This window comes from Apteryx rowi, unplaced genomic scaffold (genome assembly GCF_003343035.1).
Source record: "Apteryx rowi isolate R43461 unplaced genomic scaffold, aptRow1 scaffold_675, whole genome shotgun sequence".
Taxonomy (NCBI): domain Eukaryota; kingdom Metazoa; phylum Chordata; class Aves; order Apterygiformes; family Apterygidae; genus Apteryx; species Apteryx rowi.
In genome coordinates, this window is record NW_020450955.1 from 111,431 (window position 1) to 129,191 (window position 17,761).

At 36.2% G+C, this 17,761-nt stretch overlaps 1 protein-coding gene across 1 annotated transcript in view; it reads right to left on the reverse strand.

Annotated features, from left to right (window-relative positions):
• Window positions 1-17,761, reverse strand: part of EDIL3 (EGF like repeats and discoidin domains 3) — a gene marked incomplete at its 3' end in the record, with an annotated part of 142,708 nt that overhangs the window by 91,930 nt on the left and 33,017 nt on the right. The window contains exon 4 of the mRNA XM_026085800.1: window positions 10,653-10,669. Coding sequence (XP_025941585.1) covers window positions 10,653-10,669 — 17 coding nt within the window. The remainder of the gene's footprint in view (window positions 1-10,652; window positions 10,670-17,761) is intronic.

Genomic DNA, 17,761 nt, shown 5'->3' on the forward strand with positions numbered 1-17,761 from the left:
ATATTCTCCTTCCAAATCTAGTCTAATCAGTAGCTGGATATGGTTCCTGAAAGGGAGTCCAAAATGTTATTCATATGTTGATAGCGTGAAGTCAGGAGTCTGTCATCTGCCTTTGAAAAATGTGGATGCTGGAATAACATTTGGAAAATATTACCAGTATGTTACTATGAAAACAAACCCACTACCCTAGAAATTTAATGTGTACTTCCAATGAGGATACCCCCACCTAGACTACCCCCACAACTCACAGCAGATTCCTTTTCTGGCAGTTGTTAGCGGTTGTAACTTGTTGCTTGTTTTTCAGCTACCAAAGATTCTAGAGCAGAACAAGACTAGTTGACAAATGTTACATTAAACCTTTTGCCTCTGCCACTTCTCAAGGGACTCTAAACCAGAACGCTGACTTGACAGAAACATTGATTTGTATTTTGTTTCAAAACATGCCGCAGTATACTGTCTTGCAAAGAAAATTATTAGAACACTTTTCTCCCCTAGAAGGCTGGACTAAAAAAAAAAAAAAAGTGAGAAATTCCAGGTCAGTATGGAGAGATTATGATTCAGTTATTGAAATAATGTCATCATCTCCATTAGTGTATATGAATTGCTGTTCTGCAATTATGCATCAAATCCTTTTTTTACAAAGGATTTTGTGAAAAAAGGATTTGATGTAAGATACAGCTTGGTGAACCAATTCATGAATAACAACAAAGACTTTTAATACTGCTTTAGAGTTTTAATCCATACTTTGCCACTAAATGTTAAAACATGTTACTGTAGACAAAAAGAACATATAATCTATGTTCAGACCTCTATGTTCATGGACTATGGACTTCTTCATTGTAGCTTATCTTTATAAGAAAACTTCATGGATTTCAAGTCTTTTCTCAGCCTATTTAGAAGTTACTTGACTTGATAAAGTTTATGAAGGTAGAATTCATTTTAGCAATAGCCAAATGGACATTCATGGGAACAGGTTATATTCTCTTAATTACAATTTTTATCAGAACAGTCATCATACAAGTGCAACTCCCATGGAAGCCAATGGAAATTGTGTCTTGAATAGGTAATGAATATACACTTTTGGAATGGACTGTGAGAGCTTCAGTTGTTTTACTTATCTCTAGTAATACTGGTAATTTTCATCTGGCAGTTTATTGCTTTACAGAACTGTGGAGCTTATGTAAATGTTTTTGCCACAATTCTGAAGTCATATAATATTTAATCATAATGAATACTACTGAAGTAAACAGTTTTATAAAAGTGCAAAAAAGAGGAAAAAATTAGTTGTTTCCAAAATTATATTTTGAAACATCACAATTTTATAGATAAGATTATACAGTACAACAGAAGACAACTGAATACTACATGTAATTTTTTCTTTAAGCCTAGTATCTTTCTGATTTCCGCCATCTCATTCCTTACAACAGGACATCATGCAACAGGAGACTGCAGTCCGCCATTAGATTCCTGGGTAACTCGGTTCATATTTCTATTGCCGCTTTTTCTAGAAATAGAAATTTGGGAAGATATTCCCAAACTATGGGGTTTTCCTACTTTTTCTTGCTTATGGTCTTCTTCCAACATAGTGTTAGAGCACTACAAACAGTTTAATGTGAGAAATAACAATAGTACAGACTACTTCTGAGATCCACAGCAGTTATCATGTTACAAAATTTGCACAGAATCTATAAATGACATATAAAAAAAATTTGAGGAGCAGCATAAGAGTGTACATTTTCCACCTCAAACATTTCAGAGAACCTTCTCACAACCATTTTTGTTTTATGTATTTTTTTTTACACCCTGATCTTTATAACTTGGATGAGTAAACTTATGCATGCATTTAGCTTTTTGTAGCCTCAAAATCTTTAAAATATAGACTGTTCAATTTGTTAAATGTATGAAAATATTTAGAAGGCACACTGTAAGGACATCTCCTGTGAGGAGATATGGTAAATGAACATGAAGAATAACAAATAACAAACATAACTAATCAACAGCTTTAGGAAAGGCTAAGTCCTAAAAACCTCAGGGGATAAATTGTAAGTGTGTGTGTGTATCCATATGTGCATACACATCATGATACTGAGGTACACAAATTCAAGATTCACTAGTGAGCCCTTCCCATAGGAACCGGAAATGTCATTTACTTAATTTCAGAGTTTCTTTCTAAAAGTTAGGCATCTAACTGGCATTAATCACGTATTATGCCTTATGCAGTCAACAGAAAAAACGGGGGGGGGGGGGGGATTAGTTGCTCTCCCTGTCTGAAATATCTTACTGGGATGAATCATCCTCTGCAGGTCGCCGTTTCTTTTCTTTGACTGCAAAGAGTGCATACACAACTAGCTTAGACTCCTCCTTTTAGAGGGCAAATCAGGACTAGATGAGTTACACTCTGCTGCTGCACTGCTGACCAAAAAGACGACTGCTGCTGCCTCAACAGGCTTGGCACAATTTAGTGTCAAATGCACACCTGGCAACAGGATCAGTGAGGATTCTGAATTCAAATGAATGTGACAACTGGCACCCATAATGCATTTGACATCACAAAAACCTTACTCTAATGACCATTATTTAAGTTACAATATCTGTCATGAAAGAGTCTGGTAATGCTAGATTTAGTTGTCTGAATGCTAGGATTTAGCATATTTGTGGGCATACATACTTTATAGTCCTTAGCTTGGTAATCATGTACTATCTTTTCACAGGGCTGGTCATTCTGCAGATGTGTTATTATTCAATACTTCTTTTATCTTCTTTGCTGAATATGTAATACAAAGCTTTACTAACTGAAAACCACTTAAATCTGCACTGAACAGAAAATGAGTAATTTCCTCCTCAGTAACCTTATGCTCTCATTGTTGTATCTAAGCTCTTCAAAGATGGACATAGACACAGTTTAAAACCAAAATATGCAGAAAATAAATCCTCTTTGGGATCCTGTTTTTGAGCAGAATCCTTTGCCATTAGGCTTGTTATTCTGCTTCCAAATCCTCAACCAACCACTGCTAATGTTTTCTTTTGCTTTTGTTTGTTTAGTTTTTTTTCATTTCCAAGCACTACATCTGATCCCTGCCTGTGACTCCTTGATTGCTTTAATCCAATTTAATTACAGGCTCTCACCAAAGAGGAATGGTTTCTTCTTCACTCTAACTTTGGCTACGTGTTTCCGCTGAATTTCCCTTCCTACCAAGAGCACTTATGTCTGTCCCTACCTGGCAAGTCAGATCAGGGAACTGATCCAGATGAAAACTAACTGTATCAGGCAAATGACATTAGGAAATAGGTTGTTTTCAGCTGGATCAAGTAGTTGATACAGCTCAACAGCTCAGCCCTAACCTAACAGCACAACTGTTAGCACAGGCATAATGGAGAGAGCATGAAAGCATGGATAGGTTGGAAGAAGGAATCAGAAATAAACTGGCTGCTTGAGGAAGGGGGAGGAACCACCTCTTCCAACTGCAGCCAGCTTAAAGCAAATCATCAGACTGCAGCCCTTCCTTTGTATGTCCACATGAAGAACCAGTCACTCTGAGCCCATGCTCAAATCATTAATTTCATTTCTTTGCCTATCAACTACCTTCTTCCTGAGCAACTTCTCATCTCACTATTCATCACTTTTCAGATGAAAATCTGTTCTTTCTAACACAACAGAATTTTGTCACCATGAGCTAATCCATTCTCTACCAAGGCTAGCCTTTTGCCACCTTTTCTCTTGTGCTTGGGCTCTACTTCTTGGAAGTACTGAGAAGTCAGAGGGAGAGATACAGTACTCTGAAGTCCCTGGAGCAAAAAGAATAGTAGCTTGTTCACGTGTTGTGTGAAGCGATTGATAGAAAATTAGAAAAGTGCTAGTTCTGCTTTTTGCATCTGTCCAAGCAAGGCCTAGACTCCTGCCAGACCTCTGTTTGGGAATATTGGTTCTTAGAAGAGCATCTAAATAAAGCTACCGTATCAGTGCAGCTTCAGGGTGGGAATCCTAGAGAGTGCTGACGGCCCTGGAGCCAGAGAGCTGAAGGTGTTTCCCTTCCCGAGTGTCACCTTGATTTGTTCTGCTCCCTGCTCCCACACATGCTGGTAGTTGGTAGGGCAGGCTTGATTTTGCCTTCCTTCAGATAGCACATGCACTGCAGGTTTGGCTATGTGTGACTGATGACAGACTTCTGTGGTTTTCTTGACAGTGATATGAGGATTAGGGGTTATCTCACAAGTCTCCGCTAATCAAGTGTGAACTAAGACTACCATCTGGACTGAATCCATGTGCTTTTTTTATGGAAGTAAAAGAAGAAATCTCTGACACCATGCTGCTAAATTGCCCATCCCTGTGACAAAGTATAGAAGCAGAAGCATTTCTCAGTAGAATAGCTGCAAGAACCAATATAGGCAACAGAACACATTTTTCCTTAACCTCACTATGAGAAAGAGTGAAACTATCTGAGCTGAATTCAGCCTGGGGCAGATGCCTGGCATGAAAAGTCCATCTCAAAGTTCAGGAAACTGATAAGCAACCAAAAGAACAACGTTCATTACAAAGCAACAGCAAGTATAGGGGATACTGTATCATCTTCCAGTTATATCTGTAAATTGGGATGAACATTATATTCTCACCACTAACTTTATCACTAAAACTATGGGGATTACAGAAAAATGCTCATGTATGAGTTTCTCAGACAGGTACCACCACTGCAGGCTAATCTCAACCTCCTAGCACGCTTTCTGTCTAACCCTGAGAAGAAATGAGCAATTTTGCTGAACTGAGTTATTTTTATGATATACTGACAAACATTCAGTAAGGGATAGGCTGAAAACACTAATTAATTTCAATTCCTGACCTAAGCAAGATTTCCAGCTTTTAAATATGACAGTCTACTGTAATAGCCTTCAGTGTCACCTGGCACCTTGAGCTATTTTTACTTTTTATTAAGCCTCATTTCCATCAGACTAGAATTCAATATGACCTTTATATAATGTTCTGGTTTAGTCTATGTTTTGCTTAGAATATATGGAAAAATAATTAACAAGGCAGCTTCAGGCACTGAGAAAGAAAATATGTAGTTCAAGGAAAAAAAGAAACAGAACAGTTACAAACGTGTAAACCAAGCTGAACTTCAGAAGAAAGCTCCATTACAGACCCTGGGGGATGGCAAAGAATGATAAGAATATAGAAAGAGATCCTTTCCCTTAGAATAAAATGGAAAGATGTTTTTCCTCTTCAAAATGCATGAAACAGAATAGCTTTGCATATCACAACAGAATTATTGTGCCCCAAAAGATAGCCTGAAAACATGCTGTCAAAAAACTACATCACGTTYGAGAGAATGTTGATCTCTGCTGTATGGTGGTAAATTAAAGTCCTTGTGACTAGGCTAAATGCATCTTGGAGGTTTTGAGGGTGAGAGATGAAGCAGATTAACTACCTCATGAATTTTGGGGGAAGCTTCATTTCAATAGAACAGAAGTGTGTGTACTGCAGCTTTCTTTTCTGATAATCACTGAAGGAGTTACAATTTCAACCTGTTATAATCAATTAAAGATCACTAGGGTATTATTTTCAGGAAAAAGAGATGTCCTTTGTGAAATCCAATTTCATGGCCACACTCAGTTAAATATTAATATGGCAAATATATACTATAGTTACCCTCTAAGGATATAATGATATACTTTCTATGGAAATGTTAATCTCAATAAGATCTCAAATCTTTTTCAGCTGAACTCACAATGTAGTTCTCTAAAAATCAACGATGTGTTGCCAGGACTTTAACCAGCTGGATCTCTTTTACTCTTTGATGAACCCTTTCCAGTACCAAAAAGTAAAAGCATTTGCTGCCAGAAGGAAGAAGGAAGGAAAGACACTGAGAAATTGATTACATTTTTTCTTGGTTTAAGCAAAAGACCCCCTCTGATACTTCCTAAAGATGGAGCTGAAGGCACCTTCCTACCTTTCCCTACAAGTAGTTATGAAAAAATCAAAATCTTTAAAATTTGAGATCATGAATTTACCAGCAAACAAAAATAAATTAGGATAGTGGAAACACTGAGATTTTAATAATTTTAAGTGTACTGCTTAAAAATCTATGGAAAATAATAATTCAGTAAATTTTTGAACAAAAAGATTTTTAGAACCAGAAATAATACTTATTTTGCCAAAATGTAGCCAAAAGTTCTGCAGCAGTTTTCCAAAATGAATTATTCCATTCTGTGTTTTTTTTAACTTGCCATATTCTATGAACAATTTTATCCCTGAGGAATCTACAATTCCACCAGAAAATTGATGAAAAATTCTACTTACAACTAATATAAAATTGCATGTTAGCTTTAAATATAGAGATTAGTAATGTTTAGTATTTATATCTGGCAAATACACACTGAATATGTTGCTATATTATTTCTGCGAGGTCATAAAGGGAAACCCAACCCACGGGAGAGTTTGTTTTTTTTTTTAAACCAGAATAAGTATGCAATTTTCACTCTATCACACATTACAAGCTAGAAAGTAGGTGTTGGCTCAGCTTTGCCGTTTCAGCTTGCTACTCCCTAGAACAAAGCCAGTATGTGAGCACTGGGACACTGCACCAAGGAAGGACTTGTGTTTCAGAAACCTGCATGATAAACTACCCCATTCATGGTGAAGCTATCACATTGAGTCCAGGGACAACCCCTAAGCACAGCTCAGAGAAGCAGTAATATTTCTTCCTAATATTCTAGTAGTCCAAAGCAGACTATAATATTCACCTTGTATAGATGTGAATGAAAAAGAAAAATCTACAAAATAAATGGAAAAGAAAAGAAAACCCCACCATAACTACAGACATTCAGAGGAAGTCTAATAGGTTAGCTCTTAAGGAATATCCAGGCTATGTCTAATAAGTAAGCTTTGAAATATCTATCACTTAAAATAATTTATAACTACTTTTATTTTTTCATCTTTTTTCATCGTTTTTTCTTCAGACACAATGACTGATACTACCACTTTTTCTTAAGTTCACAGTTCCTTATTCTGCAAATAGGCTCCAAGGCATACAACAAAAAATGTACTGTGGTGCTTAAAACCCTGCTTTAAGAGGCTTTACTTCTTAGACACAAGAAACCTGGGGGGAAACTTTACAGAAGCACCTGCTCTGATAAGCAGGTAAACCTGGGGTCTTCATAACTGGATAGAAAGAATMACTTGGAAGCAATTTTGGCTCCAGAGTGATTGCTGAACCCCATACTCATAGAGAAAGGTACCACTCTGAACAAAGTTTCAGGACAAGTCTTTAACTTCTTAGATGTTCTTTAATTTTTATGACTTTTCTACAGCTGTTACGTGCTATCTGTAGTACTTTTTCTTCCTGGAACTTCTGCTATTGTGCCTTTCCATTCTAGCCCTTCATCCGTTCATTCCTTCTTCTGAACTAAACTTCACACGAGGAACAGCAAGCCTTTCCAACACAAGTCTTATCCCCCATGCCTACAGGGCATTTCCCAATTTTGCTGTTTCTCAGCAGTAATTTTTCCCATAATTTTTACTTCTTTAGGCAAAAAAATGTTAAAATAAGGTTCATAAAAGTTGAAACTCTTAATAAGGAAGGGAAAAGATTCAGTATCATAGAACTGTTGAAGAGTAATGTTATTTTCCATGGAAAAAATAGACTGCATGTAGTAGTTGCACACAAGTTTACAATGCAAGTATCTGTGCATATGTAACAGTGCCATAGGGCTGTTCTGGGGACTGATACTTAAATAATGACTTAATGAAATGCACTCTCATGTATTGAATCTACTATCTCTTTGACATCTAAATGCCATTAAAACAATATTAAATTCAAACTCAAAAATAGCTGTTATTGTCATGAAAATCTAAAAATAATTACATATTGTATATCAGTGGAATACAAAACTACAAATGTCAATTACCTACAACACTAGGCTTAAAAAACTTTCAATGACAACAACAACAAGGAACGTACTCAGTTAAAACTTATGATCTCAAAAGGAAAAGGGCATGAATTTATTGTTTCAGTCAAAGTCACAGTGCACAAGCAAGCGAACAAAGTGCAGCATGTTAAGCTGCACCACCTCTCATCTTGTCTTGGAAGACTTATTCTTTGATATCTTTAGAAACAGTTTCAGACTGGGGGAAATAAGATTCAAAGCCCTAAAGGGAGGGGGGAATGCATTAAACTATGGAGAAACATTTTGAAACACAAAGCTTCAAATAACTTTTTTTTAATAAGTTAAAGTATTGTTTGGGAAAACAATGCGTGTGGCAATTTGTAGAAGAATAACTATTATCATTACATCCTAGCTTCTGATTATACTTCTCAGCTTTCCTCCCCTACAGCTGTTACACTAAATGCAGTCTCCCATCTAAGAGTACTTAGGAGAGAATCGTAAGGTACTTATAATGGCTTTGAATGCTAAATGATGACTTCTGGGCCTTGTTGCTGGCAGTGTGCACATACCTCCGCAGTAACACTACTGGATCAGTACTAGGATCAGAAGTTTAATGATACTCCAACTAAGATAAATCTCACAAACTGGATGAAACATACTCCTTTTATAAAAAAAGAGCAAAACCTGGTAGCTGATAGAACTTTGCTTTCGACCTATACAAGTCTCTCTCTTTTCCAAGATGACCCTATCCCACTGAAATCACTGTAAAAGACTCCAGGTGACTGCATTAGCCTTTGGACGCAGCATCTATTTATTTTTGCACCTCTGCATCCTTCAAACTGCATGACTACCAAGAGTATTACTATAAGGAATGGATATTTACTTTACACAAACACAGCTTTGTAAACGCCAAAACAATCTGCGAAATAAATTGTATTAAAACATTTCCAGAAGAATGTCTCAATCTGTTACTTTCAAAACAGCAACATCTGGTCACATCTTAAAGCAAAATGAAAAGAAACTATAAATTACAAAGAAACTATAAATTACAAAGCATTTGAAGAACTAGAATTGTTTATAACATTGTAAGATATAAATTAATGTTTAGCTAGAGAAAAATTGCATTTTATTTATAAAATTCCTGAAGTAACTCCTTCAGAAAGGCTAAAACAAGTAATACATATAAAATGAGTGTTTAAGTATAACTTTATTTTCATAAGCCCTTCATCACCAAATTTAAAACCTCATGTCTGCTTTTAATGCAACAGGCCCGTTTTGATTTTGACTTCCTCAGGAACAAGATAGTGCATATTATTGTTAAAATTTACATAGTGCTTCTAAGTTGCATTTTCATTGCACCCTTTTTTAAGCTCCAATCTAGCAAAAAGATGCTTAAACACATGCTTGCAAAAATAATATGCCATTCATTTAAAGGTAGTTTTCACATGCTAACTAAGTACTTAACTGCTTTGCTGATGAAGATCTAAAACAGGACATGTACAGTTGTGCAGAAAATGTTTTCTCCATCTTACACAATTTCTAAAATATTTTATCTATACTTGCATATAACCTACTTTATTCATAGTCACATTTTTTGTAAATATAGATATAATGTCAGGTTATACTCTGTTAACACCTAGCAGTAGCTAAGAAGCAATCTTTCCTACTTAAGGCAGAGACTAGAATTGTTTTTCCAAAGGTAGGCAACTATTGGCTATTTTTGAGTGAGAGTTTTCCTTCTGGAAAAAAAAAAATCATTCTGTAGCTGGAGAAGTTTAGTCAAATCAGGTCCTGTAAAAAGCTTCAAACTAATCAAAATTTTTCCAAATAAAATGTTTTTCAAAAATAATTTCTGACAGAATCTAATCATGTGAAATATCTAGGTCCTAGAACCAGATTAAATAACAAAAAGTGCTAATGTTACATTAATTCACCATACTTCTTCAGCAGGTATTTAGTCATGCTTCCCTGTAACATATTTATGAGCGGTTGAGATTTATTGACACAAATGTTTACAAATATGTATTTTGTCTCATATTGTAAATCTACCACGTATGATTTGTGCCAGAGGCATTTGTTCATCTGTCCAAATCAAAGAGCAATAACATTCTGCTTCTGCATTTGTGTATTTGTAGCACAATGAGGTCTTAGTCAACAAGGACTGTTGATTTGTCTGTGTGGGAATATCTATCTGCATTGCTGTGTCAGTGTAACTCCCCCGTGTATACTGTTACTGTGAGTAGCATCTTTTCATGGCATAACTAACCTGGAAAGAGATCACTGGCGTTTCCAGTAAGGGTATCCACACAGAAAGTTACATTGGTATACCTATTGCTGCATGAAATACTTGCAGACATTTTTGGATGACAACAAATCCTGAAACACTAAGGAACTATAACAGTAAAAATAACAGCTAAAATTATGTGCAGATCAGTCAACCAACCACAAGTAACCTGATTTGAATTTGAGACATACGTGATCAAAGCTTTGAGGAAAATATTTGAAAAATCCTCATGTAAAAAATGTCTTTGGTAATGGGTGAATTCAAGGAGATTATTAATGTTTAGGAATACTCTGTGACAGAAYCATACTGAAAAGAGTATTTTATTCATTGTAAATTAGTAGCTCAGCTTTGTCAAACACAAGATCTATGTGGGGAAATAACCAAAGCAGTCTTAGAGGGTACATTAAGGAAAGTGTGAAGTGCTTAAAAACAACACCCCAAAACAAACCCCCAAAACAAAACCACTTATATCACTTCAAAAGCAAACAACGAACTGTTGTTGACATTCTAGAAGGCAAGTATTCCTGAGGAGCTGAATATAGAATTTGTAGGGCCTCTGTGAAACTCCAGTCAGTGAGTTTAGCAGAGATCTGTGGTGGAATCTGTGCCACTGTCTTATAAATTTAATTTCCTTTCTTTTATCCATTTTTAGTTGATGTATCTGGTTAACTTGATCAGCCTGGGAATATGGACTTTCACAAAGACTGCAGTAGTGTTCCAAATTCAAAGAGAAATGCTATATATTTATGAGATGCTCCATTGGTTGCTACTGGAATGGCTGTTTTGCAATGTACAGTCTTTGCAAGACTGCTTTGGACGTTACTGCTGTGCATTCAAATACACCTCAAAACACTATCTGTACAAAAAAGAGCATAGTTAAATCAATTCTGCAAGAGGAAACAAAGACTTTCTCTTTTTTACTCTTCTATAAAAGATATAGGGCAGGCAAGACCTAGTATATCTTCTTTTGTAACTGACTCTTCTTTTGAACAGCTGCAGTAGCTTTCTATTAATATATATTTTCCAAGAAAATTTCAACACTGGCAGATTTCCCAGGAAACAGATAGTTGGAGGCTGATGTTTAACAGTGATAACATATGCTCTTCCAGGGTATGTTGGTACTATAAGGTTCTTTCTTAAATTCTCCCTTTCTTCTTGATTTGCAGTGTTTTTCCTCATCTCAGTCATGCTTTCTTTCTATTCTGCTACAGTCTTCATGTTAAAAGCTCCCTTTGGCTTCTTCCTCTATTCAGCACAATTCTTAACTGTTCTTCCTCTCTCCTCATATTCTACTCTTTATTCTCAGTCCTTTCCTTCATTATACTCCATCATATTCTAATTACTTATATTGTTCCCAAGTTGTAGGTTAGTGTTCTAAACACTGTCCTTCCTTGCCATCTTCCTTTCTTCTTTTACTCTCCTTACCTTTTCTGCTTTGCTCCTATAGAGACCTTGACTTCTTTTAACAAGCCACTATAAAGTGATTCTCTATTCATCTGATGTTTTAACTCACTGAGTTTATACAACTTAATGCCATTTTAAATATGTTAAGCTGGTTAGCAGCATTCTTCTTTGGCATGTCTTTTTTTCTTTCTTTTTTCTTTTTTTAATACTCCCAAGCTAATAGATTGCCAATTAATTAGAAAAAGTTAATCTTAGCTACAGAATAAACATTTCATGTGTGTGTCTCTTGTGGAACTTCTAAACTAATTTTTATGACTGTGTTGTTAACTGTTCTCACTACTTGGCAGTCTGTCAATGGAAATAAAAGTTCTCTGAGCAGATACCCAGACCATAGTTTGCTGAATGTTTACTTTTTTGCATCCTCTGTCCTTCCCTTCCTTCACTGCCTGTTCCCAAGCTCTACCATCTTTAAGGATGTCAGYTTTGGGATACAGTTGAGCTTCATCAGCATAAAGCCAGATTACAAAAAAACCTGATTATTTTGAACTCCTGATTGTTTCTGACCTGGTTCTGTGTGTGGAGCCTCATGTACCAGCTTAGCCAAGGAAGGAGCACAAAGGAAGGAACAAGTAGCAGAGAAGATTTTGAACTACTACTGAAAGAAATGTTCTAAGTATATATCCTGATGTCCCTAGAATCAAGAAAAAAACATCCAAAAGGAAGGGGAGTGGGCAGAAGGGAAAAAAAAACCTACACTGATATGGATATTTAGTATGTGTTATGAGCACTCTGGTTAAAACAACAAAAATAAAAACCCTAGTCATTACGAATGGTTACTGAGATACAGGTGTAATCATAAATTATTCCTACCTGCTGAAGTTGGTTCCTCTTCATCTGAGGCTGCACAAAGGGGGGAGGTGGGGAGGGGGGGAGGAGGAGAGGAAGGCAGGAGAGAAAGAGAGAGAAAGAGATGAAGAAATCCAAATAGTGCTAATTGTTATAATTATTTCCATTTTATTAATACATGAAATGAACAAGAAAACATCATGAAAAGCTAGTTTATTTTATATAGTTTGAATCAACTTCAGTAACATCAGATATTGCATCTGAGATAAATGTGTGTGTGCCTGTTTAACTCTTCGGTCCAAACATTTATTGTCTGAAGAAAGCAACAGGAATATGTATCTGCACATGAGAACCTTTTCCTTTTTGTTGTAGATAACCATTAAATTGCCTTAAGTTACCATCAGATTGCACCTTAGACTWTAGACTGTATCTACTACCTGCAAGTAGACAGACATATTCACAGTAAAACTGTATTTTAAAAGTACGCCAGTGACCTAGTTCTTTCTCTCCTTGCAGTCAAAATGTTTATATACACATTCATCATAAAAATGGTTTTCTTAGTCTTGAAAAGTTTTCAACAAAAGAGAAAGCAGCAATCAAGTGCTTCTCACTTGGATACTCTAAAAACATCTAAAAGTCTGAGAGGGCTCTCCATAAATGCAATAGAAACCCTCTTAAGGCACTAAAGACATGTATCCATACCACTTTTTTTTTTTCTTTTAATCAGTCTCTTCCATCAGTTGATATCCAAGCTTAATCTGTTTGAGTCCTTGCAAAATCAGTTCCACACACACATTTTTCCAAAGAGTCCTCTTTTCTGCCTGACAACATAGCCTATTTATTTGGGGCTTGACAGACTGAAGGGCTCAAAGCTCCTAATGGCCCTGGAGGTGTTCACCCACCATGGCGCTTTTAGAACCTGCACTCAGCAAGGACAAGGATTTCAAACATTTCCTCAAAGATCAGTACCACACCTGGTAAACTGGCTTGCTTGCCTTCAGTATCAACCCATGTATTATGATAGGAGAAAACAGAGAAGGTGCAGGAAATTCTTTTCTTATTTTAGTGAAACTTTATCAGGCGTAACAGAGGCCCTATGACTGTGAGCATCTTCTCAACAAACATGAACTACATTCACTACTAACTATAAATCCTGGCTAATTGAATACAATATTCTGTATGCAACTCTATGTGACTATCACTCTGGACACATCATCACTCCTAATTGCAAAGTAGTGTGGTGTTCYGTTAGGGGCTGTCCAAACCAATTGACACAAAATAATAAACTACTGTCTGAATGAAGCACCAGTGAACTATCTTGCCTCTGACTAGAGTTTTCTGAGGTAAATAGGTGAATATAAATATTTTTATTTATATGACTTAGTGTTCAACTAAACAATTAAGAAGGATGCATACAAGAACATTACATTATGAAATGTATAATATAAACTGTCCTAAATAAGGTACTTAATAGTCTATCCCTTCATTTTTATAAATTTTCTTTTAGACTCTAGATGCATATTTTGACATTACATGGATCTGTTATGGTGTGTGTGTGTGTGTGTGTGTGTGTGTGTACATATATATAGAGAGAGAAAATTAGATCAAGCTTTTAAACTTTACAATAACAGTATGAAAGTGTTGTTTTATTGAATATTTACTAATTTTAGGTAAAATGTGTTTGTAACAGTAGACGGTTTCAAAAAATCAGAGAAACAAACAGAAAATACTATCCTATTATTTTTAAATTGAACTCATCAGGCACATCATTAGTTTAATCATAACATGATAGTTAATTCCACAGAAGGAAATTGACTTTTAACCCTTGAGAGCAACAGAACCAGAAGTAAATAAATTAATTATGAGTTCAGTCCAAACTATGTATGTTGCAATTCCTCAAGCTATCAGTGGCAGAGAAGAAAACTAGACAAGCTAGACAAGAACAGAACATGGAAGTTAGTTAGAAGTTCAGTTATTAAATTATGTAAATGTCCAAAATCTCTATTAACTGCAAGCTCAACTTTTGCTTGAGCAATGAATAAATAAAAATATGTGACTCTGTATGTGTGACTGGGTAGGCATATTCAAATTAGTTAAACAACATTATTCAATTATACAAAGTATATTCAATTTTTTTTTTTTTTTTACAGACAGCTATTTAAATATCATTTGTAGAATTAATTTCTGTGATGAATACTAGCATCGGCAATTCAAAACTGGATTCTGATATTACTCTGATGGGTGTTTCAACAGTACCACTCTGTACTTATGTACACATCTAAATAAAATAGGATAACTGAATCTCAGTTGAAATAAACCACTCAGATGCTGAGACAGTTATGCTGGTAGCATGACATCTCTGCTTATATCATTACCGTTGACTAYTTGACTGCTGTTTTAGGCTGTAAATTCTTTCAGAAAGGGACTATGTTTGTTTCTATTCCTGCAGAGCTGAATTCTCTTACAAATAACCATAACAACTGATCCTTTGTAGTCTCACATTTTTTCCAGAAATCAAGCGCAAGACAATAAAAGTCTTTGTCTTTAAAATCAGTAACCTAAGTGAGGACAATAAGATCACATATACCATGTATATCATGCCTATTAAAGACAGAAGGCCACTGTAACCTTTAGTGAGATTAGAACTACCCAATATATCTTGTCAGAGACCAAAATATTTAAATTCAAAAGCCTGCCTGGCTGAATTAATATAATATTAATAGACAGGTGTCACTGATGAAAAATTAACTCATCTTCCTCATTGCAGTCTAATGGCATGCTATGATATATGACAGCGGAAGTTTAGAACTGCTTTTGTAAAAGGCTAAGGACCTAGGTCTAGCTGTCAATACCATATTTCTTCCCTGCACCTATCTGGATGAAAGATGCATATGAAAATCAGATATGAAAATACAGGTATGAACTTGTTCGTACTTCACGCACACATTTATTTATTATCAAATGAGCTTAATCTCTCGCTATCTGTAGCAGGATTTCTTTCATCCCACACAGCTTGATGGACCATGTTTAAAAAACAGCCTTTAATAAGCCACAGAATACTCACAGAATACACTATTTTTGCTTTATCATCCTGCCTCCATTGGCATGCCAGCACTCAACTCTCCACTAGTTGAGTAAATTCACTAAATTATAACACTGAAAAATCCCCACACAACACTTTTTTTTCTATCAGCAGTGATTTAAACCTTGAAGTTATTTTAAAAAGCTATTTATACCGTGACTCATATCCATAGTAATTAGCTGTAAATTACTTTCCTTACTTATTTCAAAGAGATGGAGAGGGAATAAGCTGGAATCACCTTGGTCCAGTGAGCTGGCACGGTCCGCTGACTCGTTCTGTCTGGCTGTGGATCAGAACAACCTGCCCAGCCACTCTCCTCGGGCCTCGAGGGGCGACACTGCGTGCCGGAGCCAGCTATTTGACAAAGACATCTCCCAACAACTGTCACGGACATCTTAAAGTCATGGCCTGATAACAATATTGAATGACCTTAAGCTGTAAACTAGTCTGCAGTTTTAAAATGGTTTCAAGCACGTATTTCTTCCCCATGTAATGCCTCATTGACAAAATATAATAAGACATATGGCAGCACAGCCATTAGCTTTTATTTTCTTAGAAAAAATCTGATGCACATTTGGGATAACTCAATCATGTTTTCCTCAGAGGTAATACTGAAAGGTAAAAGTATATTAGGGGAAAAAAAAATATCAAGACACGGGGATAGATTTGGAAAGAATATACAAGGATATGTATCCTCCAGAATGTATCACAGTATTAATTTCAGAGTGACAATGTGAGAAAGCAACTTTCAGATATTATCTGAATGCCTACGCCAAGCTTCAGAGTATTTCTAATACAATGGTAGATGACTTGAGAAATCTGGAAAAAATCTGAATTTTGAAGCATAGTAAAAGTAAAGTTGAGGGAGGCAGAATCACTATAATGTAATATGAGTTTTGTGTTTATTGTAATGCTTGGGTTAATCTTATATTAATGTGAGGTATATTTGCCCTTAATATTCAAATAAAAGGTAAGAGTCATATATAGAAGAATCAACTTTGATATACTGTATTATCTCTATGTAAAAGGCTATGCAGGAAGAGTTCTGCAAAATGATCCAATCACCTGTGAGCAGTAGGATCCAAGAACAAGAAACAACATTTTCTGACTTCAGCTTCAGATTAAGAGAACTTAAAAATAAATGATACTCTACTCAGTATTAAATCTAAGGGTATCAAAGGATCTTCAAACTACTATGGCTTACTGACTTACAATAAACTCAGCATCAGTAGTTAAGACTGCAGTTTTAATGATACAGATGTTTCATTGAAAACACCAGCTTAAGTAGTCTGTCTCCTCTCCTCTTCCCTAGACTACAGACTTTAGTTTGTTTTTCCTTAAGCTGGCTCAGTCCTCCTCTCCAGCTCACAGCACGGTGCTGCAGGCAGTATTGGCACAGCTGATGAGGCAGGGTATCGTCAAGCAGAGGACTAAYGACAAGCAGTGTTCCCACCAGAGCTCCCCTATCATCAAACCACAGCCTCTCTCTGTCCCGCTCTGCCTGTGGTGTTAAATGTGATAAAGACATCTCAAAGTCACAGCTTGGATGATTAACACTAACTCACCAATTCATAGTAGTTCAAATTGTTGCCACTGTAACCAGTGATATAAATAATTTTCACCACAAGTTATTAAAAAGGAGGAGTAAAACCCCCCAAAAAGAGAATTCTTTCAAGAAGCATAATTTGTCTGTCTACATTTAAATCAGTTCATACCACTGCTTGAAATGAAAAATAGTAAATCATCTGATATTGAGTGATATTTAGCGGAGGTAATGARCACAGGAACTCTGCCTGTGATGATGTTACATTGAATACAGATAACAGATTAAGTAAAAACATTTTTTAAGCTTTGTTCCTGTTTCCTACACAAGCATCTGTCCCCTGCTCCTATTTCTCTCTCTCCCCCCAACCCTGCCTCCATAACCTAGAAATCTGGTCTAATGATGAGATTGCTGGGGCCATTATTGCTCTCTTCACAGAATCACAGAATGGCTGAGGTTGGAAGGGACCTCTGGAGATCATCTAGTCCAACCCCCCTGCTTAAGCAGGGTCACCTAGAGCACATTGCACAGGATTGCGTCCAGGCGCGTTTTGAATATCTCCAGAGAAGGAGACTCCACAACCTCTCTGGGCAACCTGTGCCAGTGCTCTGTCACCCTCACAGTCAAGAAGTTTTTCCTCATGTTCAGATGGAATTGTCTGTGTTTCAGTTTGTGCCCATTGCCTCGCGTCCTGTCRCTGGGCACCACTGAAAAGAGTCTGGTC